A 12206-nucleotide genomic window follows, 5' to 3' on the forward strand; every position below is an offset into this window, starting at 1 on the left:
ATGTAACTGTAAAGAAGAATGACAAATAAAATAATTTGGACGGACAGAAACTGGAAAGACAGAATATTGTCAAACCAACGCGTGATAGAAAATATTTTCTAAAAGAAAATATGTTAGATAACCATTAAAGCAAAATAGAAAATAGGTTAAAAATAAGCAACTCTCAGAAATCTCATTTCTAAAGTAGTTAATATGTTTAAAATTGTCAAGTTACTTTAAATAAAATATTTCCTTATAACGTTTTAAAGTATATATAATAATATATCCTTAAAAATTTTATAAGAATATGTAAATCAGTTTCTTCGTTCTATCTATTAGATTCTATCAGGTCTACATAAATTCATTGTTAAATATATAATAATTTTATTCTATGTCATTTATTATAAAGTAAAAGTTTTTTGAACGTCATAAATTTGGAAAATAATAGAAAAACTTTATTAAAATATTGTTACGAAAAATGGGCGGTCTGATGTTAAGTTTCAAAGAGTAAAAACAGTTATAACATGTTATAATAATTTAATGATGAAACCGTCGTTAAAAAACTGTTTAAATGACAATTAGCAGGAAAAAATAATTATAAAAGGTAGGCGTATCTGACAATAACTTTTTAATAAAATTTTAATATTTTCTAGAAAAATTTTAATAATTATTTTTTAACTTATGTTCTCGAAGGACGTCTTTTTTTCTCAAATCTCTTTTATTTTTATTTTATTCATTAATTTATTTTTATTCTATTAAGTAAATATCTATCGTCTGTTATGCAGTTAATGATGAAGGTTTTTGATAAAAATTTAATATTGCAGGTAAGCAATTAGTCATATATAAGAAATGTCCAAAGCGATGTTTCAGGAATCGTAACTAATTACTTTCAAATAATTAAAATTATTTAGATATTAAATTGTTATTATTTTTAAAAATTGCAATAAATATTTGCAAATATAATTATAATTTACAGTAAGTCTAAATAGATCATCCCTTATGTAAATGTTAATTGCGAAAATCATGTCAAAACATTACATGTATAAAAATGAATAAATAACGATGTACGTGGTATTTCTTTATAAGTTTTCATTTATTTGTTAAATTTGAAATTAAAAATAAATTTCGTGTAAAAATTATTTTAAGAAAACATGGAATTATTAAATGTCTAAAATTTAAAACTGAAAAAATTTAAAAGCAATATTTAAAATTAATATTAATTGCACATTTAGGATTTGAAAATAAATTTAATATTGAATAATTTCTTGATATAATAAACGTGCTTCTATAAAGAAAATAAATAACTTTTATCCAAATTTATTAACATTTATTCTTATTTTTTATGTGATTTAAGTTAAAATCTTTAATATTTNATAATTTAATGATGAAACCGTCGTTAAAAAACTGTTTAAATGACAATTAGCAGGAAAAAATAATTATAAAAGGTAGGCGTATCTGACAATAACTTTTTAATAAAATTTTAATATTTTCTAGAAAAATTTTAATAATTATTTTTTAACTTATGTTCTCGAAGGACGTCTTTTTTTCTCAAATCTCTTTTATTTTTATTTTATTCATTAATTTATTTTTATTCTATTAAGTAAATATCTATCGTCTGTTATGCAGTTAATGATGAAGGTTTTTGATAAAAATTTAATATTGCAGGTAAGCAATTAGTCATATATAAGAAATGTCCAAAGCGATGTTTCAGGAATCGTAACTACTGTAATTACTTTCAAATAATTAAAATTATTTAGATATTAAATTGTTATTATTTTTAAAAATTGCAATAAATATTTGCAAATATAATTATAATTCACAGTAAGTCTAAATAGATCATCCCTTATGTAAATGTTAATTGCGAAAATCATGTCAAAACATTACATGTATAAAAATGAATAAATAACGATGTACGTGGTATTTCTTTATAAGTTTTCATTTATTTGTTAAATTTGAAATTAAAAATAAATTTCGTGTAAAAATTATTTTAAGAAAACATGGAATTATTAAATGTCTAAAATTTAAAACTGAAAAAATTTAAAAGCAATATTTAAAATTAATATTAATTGCACATTTTAGCTAATAATGTTGTAAAGCTATAAATTGCAAATTTAGTTTAAAATAATAAAAAAGAAGTATTTTCATTTACATGAAATGTAAATGAAAATACTTTCATTCATTTTCATTTACATTTCTATATGTAAATGAATACTGTATAGTATATAGACGTTAAATAACATATACAGGGGTTAATCACTGTAAATACAATTAAAAAGAAATTGGAGATACTCTGGTGAAGCTTTTTAATGTTTTTGATTTTTTCTCTTTTTTTGCGGCACTTGACCTCAAATAAGAGTGTCGCAGTATTTTTTTAATTGATCCTGTGTGTGTTAGAGAAAACTTTTAAAATACTTATTTTTATATTTGTCTTCAATTGTGTTTATTAATACAATGGAGTCCTGAAGTTGACATGTGCTTTTTAAGAACTTTATCGGAGGCATGAAAAATCACCAGGTTGAAAAAATCATCGCCATATTATCTATTGACTTAAAATCTCCCAATAAATTGTTAGACTGGTAACATTGTCCTGTTCTCACAATTCACACAGCAGCTAAAAAATAAAATCTCATGCCCATGGAAATGCAATATCTATATTCAGATCTATAGAAATAACTGTAGATAGACTCCATATTATCAGGATAAAGCTCGAATTTTAAGTTTTATTCTTCCTTTAACCAAAACACTTGTCTAAAGTTAGTATTAAACGGATAATACTGGCATTATTCGATTCACTAACTTTAGCCGTCGCAACATGGATGCGCTTGTGTATGCGTGTTTTGTGTACATATGTTGAACAGTAAATGTAATTTTTAAGTAAACTAAATATAAAACTTTATATAAAAATTTTCAAACAACATTTATATTAAGAAAAAACTAAGTTTATTTTTATGTCAAATCTTCTATTGAAAAAAAAAGAGTAAGTGGCAATTGAGTGAAAAAAATAGCATAGGGACAAACAGTTTTCGATTTTAAGAAAGATACTGCCACATAAATGATATGTAACTGTAAAGAAGAATGACAAATAAAATAATTTGGACGGACAGAAACTGGAAAGACAGAATATTGTCAAACCAACGCGTGATAGAAAATATTTTCTAAAAGAAAATATGTTAGATAACCATTAAAGCAAAATAGAAAATAGGTTAAAAATAAGCAACTCTCAGAAATCTCATTTCTAAAGTAGTTAATATGTTTAAAATTGTCAAGTTACTTTAAATAAAATATTTCCTTATAACGTTTTAAAGTATATATAATAATATATCCTTAAAAATTTTATAAGAATATGTAAATCAGTTTCTTCGTTCTATCTATTAGATTCTATCAGGTCTACATAAATTCATTGTTAAATATATAATAATTTTATTCTATGTCATTTATTATAAAGTAAAAGTTTTTTGAACGTCATAAATTTGGAAAATAATAGAAAAACTTTATTAAAATATTGTTACGAAAAATGGGCGGTCTGATGTTAAGTTTCAAAGAGTAAAAACAGTTATAACATGTTATAAGAATTTAATGATGAAACCGTCGTTAAAAAACTGTTTAAATGACAATTAGCAGGAAAAAATAATTATAAAAGGTAGGCGTATCTGACAATAACTTTTTAATAAAATTTTAATATTTTCTAGAAAAATTTTAATAATTATTTTTTAACTTATGTTCTCGAAGGACGTCTTTTTTTCTCAAATCTCTTTTATTTTTATTTTATTCATTAATTTATTTTTATTCTATTAAGTAAATATCTATCGTCTGTTATGCAGTTAATGATGAAGGTTTTTGATAAAAATTTAATATTGCAGGTAAGCAATTAGTCATATATAAGAAATGTCCAAAGCGATGTTTCAGGAATCGTAACTACTGTAATTACTTTCAAATAATTAAAATTATTTAGATATTAAATTGTTATTATTTTTAAAAATTGCAATAAATATTTGCAAATATAATTATAATTCACAGTAAGTCTAAATAGATCATCCCTTATGTAAATGTTAATTGCGAAAATCATGTCAAAACATTACATGTATAAAAATGAATAAATAACGATGTACGTGGTATTTCTTTATAAGTTTTCATTTATTTGTTAAATTTGAAATTAAAAATAAATTTCGTGTAAAAATTATTTTAAGAAAACATGGAATTATTAAATGTCTAAAATTTAAAACTGAAAAAATTTAAAAGCAATATTTAAAATTAATATTAATTGCACATTTAGGATTTGAAAATAAATTTAATATTGAATAATTTCTTGATATAATAAACGTGCTTCTATAAAGAAAATAAATAACTTTTATCCAAATTTATTAACATTTATTCTTATTTTTTATGTGATTTAAGTTAAAATCTTTAATATTTTTAATGTTGGGTATAAGAATGTTTCTAAATTTTAATGTATTAATTCGTATATATATATATATATATATACAGAAAAATTTAGTAGATTCCGCTACTGTATATATAGTAGATTATATAGATATTTTCTAAATTATATCATTATTGAAAATATTGTTGAGCAAGAAGCAATGAATTATCGAAGATATACATGACAAATTTGTTTCAATATAAAATATTTTGTTATTTTGTACATACACTTATTTAAAAATAATAAAGTATAATTTTTTTAAGTCTAACTACATTGTATTCACGATTTCATTAAAATAAAGGTAATTTCTATAACTCTCAAACTTTTCTCCACTTCGTGTTATTGACAATGTTTTGTATATAGTCAATATCATCAGCATTTTATTCATAAATAATGTAGTTTCTAGAAAGCTTACTCAAATCTTCAGAGCTTTTCTGACTTCACAACATGATGGAAGAGCAGGATATTTACCCTTCACAGTATTTATTTCTTGCTTGTCGTCATCGCTTGTTTCTTGTGCTTGGTTTTCGTTACCTCACCTCACGGTGAGGTAACGAAATAAGGCCAAGACTCCACTAGCGTAAAAACGGGCGTAAAAACCTTCGCCATAAAAACTTTCAATCGTGTGACCTATTTGCGTTTGCGTCTGAATTGCGGTGGCTAGCGAAGTTTTTACGGCGACGGTACTGTCGAAGTTATAAAGACAATGATTATATTCTACAAGTTTTTTTCTGTACTATAATTACAAATGTAGTAAAAATAATATCTTTACTTTCATATATTAACTGTTATTATCGTATTATTAATTAAGATAATATACAGCACTTATTAAGCTTAACTTTTTTCATTATATACTCCTCTAAATTGAAGGATTTTCCTTTGGCCGTCCTTATTATCGCGTGTTTTAGGCATCCTTATTTATAATCGGGATACTTCTTGTCGTAGATACACGAATACTTTCAGATGTTTTCGATAAATCTTTCCAGATCTATTCTAGAGTAGCCACGAGGGAACGTACACAAAAGCTCGTTTTCTGCTATTTTCGCATCTCGTTACAATGACCTAGATTTAACTGACTTCTGATTGGTGGATGGTGCCGTTTTACGGCCGTATTCGTGTCCAAAGTTGAACACTGCTCAACTCGCTTTTACGCTGGTTTTACGACCTGCTCAAGCGTAATATATCAGGGCCAGTGATTAAAAGCTTTTACGAGGGATTTTTACGCCGTTTTTACGCTAGTGGAGTCTTGGCCTAAGTGTTCACAGACAGCTTGATCATTGTCAAAGTTGACAAAAATCTTCGAATAACATTTTCTCCTTGCTCGTTGTTATAATGGGACTTTTTTTTATTTGTGGTTTTTAGGCCCCTTACCGCTCAGAGAGCACAAAGAGGCCAAGTTATAATGGGACTGGCCACTAATTACAACAACGAGCAAGGAAAAATTCCTCATTCCATTCTTTCCGATACAGTCGATGGATTATGACGGAAATTCCAATTTATTCGAAGTATCAACAAATCGTTGATTGAAATCTGCTTTTGCAAAGTAATTTACAATGGTGGTTTGCAGAATTTCATTATTAATCATTTGCATTGCATCTAGCAGATTCATTCCAAACTCAAGTCATCCATCTATAAAAACATACATCTTTCGTACGATAAGTATCCGTATCGTAAGTTAAAGTTTTTAAATAATTACTTGATCTACAGGTTGTTGCAACATAGAAGTCGTACTTGGTAAAAAACATTGAACTGTTATAACTTTTACAATGAAAATTACCAAATGACCACGGCAATTGTCGATTAAAAAAAATAATGTTTTGTCAACTATGCAAGTATCTTACTTTTCCAGTTAGCTAGAAAAAGCATTGACGTCATGCATTGTTTTTTATTTGCTGCATGTCGAAGCTTTAAACATTATCTAATTACTAACGAAAGCAGTTTTTCATTACCTGTCATGTTTCCTCCCAAAAGAACAATTACACATTCTTTGCTTTTTTTTACCTTCATGACATAAATCACTTTTCGGCATCATTATTTTGCCTGGAAGACATTTAAAAATAAGCTCGTTTCGTCTGCGTTGAAAACGTCATCCAGGCTATAGTTTCGTATTTTTTGGTAAGCTTTTCAATTACATCGTGCTATTCTCCTCTTGCACTTCTGCATTCTCACCATAGATTTTTATTGAAAACTATTCCGTGCATTTATCCAACCACCTTCTGCTTGCTTTAAATTCGATGTTATCCCAACAACTTGTTCAAATTGTTTAGTCGTTTTTCTAATAAATTCTCTATCTGAAACAACAAATAAGATCCCAATAAAATGAAAATTAACAACAATATATAAGAAAACCTAACACAAGGTTGAGAATGAATGTTATGTATTATGTATCTAACAGATTGAAAGTTAGAGAAAACAGAGCTCTTAAAATTGATCTTGAAGAAAATAAACAATAAAATGGCCATAATATCAAGGCAGCCCAGGGATACGGAACATTGAACAAAATACATATTGGACTCCTATATCAAATTAAACTATTATATTAAAGTTAAGGAATTAAATAAAAAACAAAGAAATGAATATAGGTAGCCGAAAACTTTTTTAGATTTCAGTAGAAAAATGTTTCTGAAAAAAAATAATAAATTCTATACTCATTTATTTATCTACGATATATATTTAAAATTAGTTTGTAAATAGTTTTCAAATACATATTTTTAATTTATCTGCATTGTATGGGGTCATTCATATTTGATGTCATTACTGGAGCGGAGATATGTAAGATACCTTATTTTTGGACTACATTAAGAAAATGTACCTATGGTATCTTGATTGGACTTTTTTTTTATCAAAGGATTTATTGTGTGCTGAACGTTTTATTATATTGTCTAATAAAAGCAAACATTAAATGGATGATATGATACAAACTTTAGAATTATCATATTCCATTTAAATTATTTCTATTTTCTATTTTATTATTTATGCTGAATCGTTTTGCATCTGTATTAGTAGTTTTGAATCACATGTAACAGATATAGAAGCATTAATTAGTATATATGGATGCACTTCATTTTTTGTCCTAGCCTATGTCTTTTAAATTAAGATTCGTGTTCAAATTCAATGCAGTCCCCATAAACTATCGTAAATTACACAGGAAAGTCCATCACTTTGCATTCTTCATTCACGCTGACCTTTCTATTGACAGTCACTTCGCTCGCAATGTATATAATTATGATTCAATGTAGTCTTAATGTATTGACGTTTCGTCTTAACTGATCAAGCAATCGAGCTACTGCATTGTGCTTTTTTTTCTAATAAAGTAATAAGTTATAGATGAGGCTTTTATTTCAGCATCAGTTTGTTCGGCTGTTTTATATTTCGTCGAAAACTATCGTAATTTTTTAAAAATATTTCTTATTTTTGTCACAATTCTTGTATTTTTTCAGACAGATTACTGTCTTCTGTTACTAGTCTATATTAGTAATTTTAATTCATTAGTAGTTTTAATTCATTCATAAAATGAATCAAAATATATTTTTAATATATTCATGTATTTGCATTATTATTGATATTTGAACCAAGAAATGATTACATGCTTAAGATATATCTAATTGAATATGAGATCATCTATGAAAACAGGATTAATGCTATGACTAGATTAATGGCTAGCGATAATCCATTAGCCTATAAGTAAAATGATCAACAAAGTCAATCTTATCAAAAGTGCCTTGCATCACTTTCATTCCAAAATACTGAAGATAAATTAATCTTATTAATGTAGTTACATAGGAAAGTCGTGTATGGAAAATTGTATGGGACATTTTTGTCGACTTTAAAAATCATGTTTCAGGTCATTTATAACTTTTTAATTCATGAGCAGAGGTAACGTAAAAGTTTCAATGACAAAGTTATAGAGCACCATTTAATTAGTCTAAAACCATTTTCTGGATTCAAATAAACACATTTAGGACTACATAATTTACAACTTTAAATTTATGCGGTCCTAAATTTATTTGAATTCCAGAAAATGGTTTTAGATTAATTAAATGGTGTTCTTTAACTTTATCATTGGAACTTTTACGTTACCTCTGCTCATTAAAAAGTTACAACATAAGTCACTATCACTTGATTTTGTCAAAATTGTTCTCCCAATGTTATAAAACTCCTTATGAAATAACGTTCTTTAACTTATATAAAATAGAAAATAATTTGTTCAGAATTTAAAATTGAAGATATATCTTAATATATTCAACTTTATAAATTAATAGCATATTATTTAAATTTTGTGATGTTAAGATCTCGGTTAGATATTTAAAAATTAATTCATAAAATCGTATAAAATATCGAAATGGTTTAAATAAATCTTATATATCTTATCGTTTTCGTTTGAATAAATTATCTAATTTGATATTCTTCTCGTGATTTCAAGGTACAAGTTAGTTAGTTATCTCATCAGAATATTTAAGCGTTGATCCGGCTAATTAACTCTAGTCTCAAGCCAGTATAAATTAATTTTGTAAGTTTAATCTAGCCGTTCCAATCAATATCAAATCTTTATTCAGCTCCAAAAATGAATCTGAGATGTAGACAAATAGTTTCAAATACAATATTCTTAACTACATGTTTGACAAATTTCTACTCAACTTCATCTGCAGGTGACTTTAACTGTCAAGGTTAATGAAACGGGATAAAGCCAAGTGAACTAAATTAATCTTTAATAAGATAGTTTTAATATAAAATGTTTGTTTTAATTTGTAATTAGTGTTCAATAAAATATAAATGCATTTCTAATAATTATTTTACAATAATTTTCTATTTAATTTCGTCGTTCTAATGTGCAAGTTGGAAAAGCAAATATTTTAAATTATTACAGAGACAACAATAATAAAAATAATAACTTTGGTTAAGTTTTTTCGTTTTTAGTGATAAATTTAATACATATCTCACAAGTTCATTCAATGTTATTATAGTTGTTGGGCAATGCCTGCTGACCCTTACGAATGGACTCTCAATATACCTAACATGTTGAGTTTGGTGGTAAGTAACTTACAACAACATACAGATAAATTTCTACTTTCTATTATAATCAATAATCGATTTTTACTTCTATCTTATAACATAAAAATTCAATTATCTTATAGTTGAACTTTGCTTTTTTGTGTCGAATTATTCAAGTCTTAGTAACAAAACTGAGAGCCGTTCACGCCAACGAGCCAAGTCAATATAGGTATTATATTTATTTAATGAGTCGAAAATAAATATTTTTGCCTGTTAAAAGTTTTAATAAATTAAAATTATTTTAAAGAAAAGCCGTCAGAGCAACATTAGTGTTGGTGCCGCTATTTGGTCTGCATTTCTTTCTAGTTATTTATCGACCACAGTCTGGTGGGTGTGAAATGCTCGATGCTTACACCTTTTTTACTTACACACTGGACGGATTACAGGTTTGGATAATTAATTAAAAAAAGCATTTATTTTGTAAATTTATATATTTATTAATTTATTAAATGTTAAGTAAATTGATTTACGTATAAAAGCTTTCGTATTCCGTATCATTGATTGTTTGGATCAATTGTAAACGCAGAACTCATTTATACGCACGTGTTATACAGAGTAAATTGTAAAAGTTTCTTGCAATGTCTGGCTCTCTTTCTATTTATAACTTTAAAGAAACCAATAATAATATTTTGTTAGAATTGAAATGAGAATACGTGAAATACATTTCTTTCTTTCATAACGAAGAACATACGAAGTCGAATATGTTTCCATATTTATATTGTTATTATAGACACATTTACACTTGCAAATATCAAAAGTGAAAAATCTGTAAGCATGAAAATATTACTGATTTTTACTTAAATTTATATATTTTTTAACATCTTTGTCACTCGTTTATTCAAAGAAATAAATCACCACTAAACAATATCCGATAGATCCAAGTAAATCCACTTGAAATGTTGTCGCCTATAAATATTCAAAGCAGGTTGAAATACCCGCATATTTCTCAAACAGAAATAGATAAATATATATATTTTACTTTAAAAATATGTTAAATTTCAGAATCTATTTTTAAAAAAAAAATCATATAAATTAATTTATTAAAGGTTTAATATTTTATATATTAATTGACTTTTCTTTGAATACTTCTAAATAAATCTTCCGCTCAAATTTAAATAGAAATTTAAAAGCTTATAAATTAAATCTTATTAAGCTACGCTTTTATTTTATAAAGAAATATAACTTTTTGAATTTTAATATACTTTAATTTATATTAAGCATATTAAATGAAAATATTGATTTAAAAAATAAAAAAAATATTTAGAACTATAATATATTTTAAAACATGTTTTTATTTCTTAAATGAAATAAATATTATCCTAGAATCAATGAGATAAACGAATTTATAATGATAAAAACTTCTGAATTTTTCATTAAACTTATAATTTTTCAATCAAAATTTATTAAAATAAAAATTACTTGACATCATCTTGATATATTTGAAAAAATAATTACAACTGTACATTAATATTGCCTTCGAATTATCTTTCTTTAAAAAAAAAAATAATTATTTCTATCTCTTAACATTTAATTGTCTTAAAATGTAATCTCTAAAAAATACATTACATAAAATTTATTTTAATGAAATTCTACGTATAAAAATAGTATTACAATATCTTATATTTAAAACCAGAACTCATTTAATATTTTATTTTGTAGGGTTTTCTCGTTGCACTTATATTTTGTTATCTAAATGGTGAAGTAAGTATTGATTTACTTATACATTTGCTTTATTAACATTAACTATAAGTTTAAAAATAGTAAATTAAGTAGTTTACAGGAACTTTTATAAATTAAAGAAGTAAAAATCATAAATTTTGTCTTTTTAGTTCAAAATATTTTGAGTAAAATAATTTTTTTAAATGATAAAATAAATATGGAATGTATTAGCATCCCTCTCAGTTGGTCTTGTCATTCGCAGATACAAATGTTGATCTGGAGGTCGATAGAGAGATACAGATTGCAACAGAAATTACCATCCTCAGATTGGAAGCAATCTAATCGTTCGTATCATCGACCGAAAAGTGGTTCCAGCTGAGAGGGGTTCATTCTTCCATTTTTTAAAACATGTACGTTTAATATAATATTCAAATACGAGAATCTTTTAATAAAATCTTAATATTTTAATTATTAATTTATTATCCACTTATTTTTTCATTAAAAACTTTTTCTGTTATTAAATAGTATAATTAATATGAAATATTTTGTTTATATAAAAATAATCAAATGTTTTAAAATTTTTTTTCAGATTATATCGTTACTTAAACGTTCCTATAAAAGGTATCAATTAAGGCAGATCTCAACACAGAAATCAAGTGTTAAAATTAGGTTAAATCGTTTATCACTTTGTACAGAAATGTCTAATATGTTCGAAAACAAAGTTGCGAACAATGGGAATTCCAAGTAATGAAAGAACATTCCAAATATTGCGTGAAGAAAAGACATTTTCTAAATTTCAACTTTAATTTGTAAAAACTGTGTTTATTATTGTCATGGGAAATCTTACTAATCTGTTTACATTGTGTTTACAAATAAAAGCTACTTTTAATTTCATGTTAGTATTTTTATTTGAAAACTTACACGATTTCAATTTTTTTTAATGTTAATAAAAACGAGCAATTATTTATTGTGACATCGTCACAATACCGGACTACAATTTTTCGTCACAATGCTCGCAATTTTAGTGGTGTTTTGTTCATACTTTTCCTGTTAACAATGGAGTCACGCCGACCATCTATCTAACTTCGTTCAAGAG

At 25.4% G+C, this 12206-nt stretch overlaps 1 protein-coding gene across 2 annotated transcripts in view; it reads left to right on the forward strand.

The window, feature by feature from the left end:
• Positions 1 to 12004, forward strand: part of LOC111621372 (calcitonin gene-related peptide type 1 receptor-like) — a 28856-nt gene extending 16852 nt beyond the window's left edge. The window contains exons 10-14 of one of the 2 annotated variants that reach the window (XM_023363480.1): positions 9364 to 9430; positions 9535 to 9620; positions 9699 to 9837; positions 11111 to 11152; positions 11700 to 12004. In XM_023363480.1, coding sequence (XP_023219248.1) covers positions 9364 to 9430; positions 9535 to 9620; positions 9699 to 9837; positions 11111 to 11152; positions 11700 to 11858 — 493 coding nt within the window. In that variant the 3' untranslated portion in view covers positions 11859 to 12004. Of the gene's footprint in view, positions 1 to 9363; positions 9431 to 9534; positions 9621 to 9698; positions 9838 to 11110; positions 11153 to 11372; positions 11510 to 11699 lie in introns of those variants that run through there. The other variant, XM_023363481.1, reaches the window with a different exon arrangement.
• Positions 12005 to 12206: the final 202 nt, after the last annotated feature.

The sequence above is a fragment of the Centruroides sculpturatus genome, unplaced genomic scaffold (assembly GCF_000671375.1).
Source record: "Centruroides sculpturatus isolate CEXI.00-Female unplaced genomic scaffold, Cexi_2.0 scaffold129, whole genome shotgun sequence".
NCBI lineage: Eukaryota > Metazoa > Arthropoda > Arachnida > Scorpiones > Buthidae > Centruroides > Centruroides sculpturatus.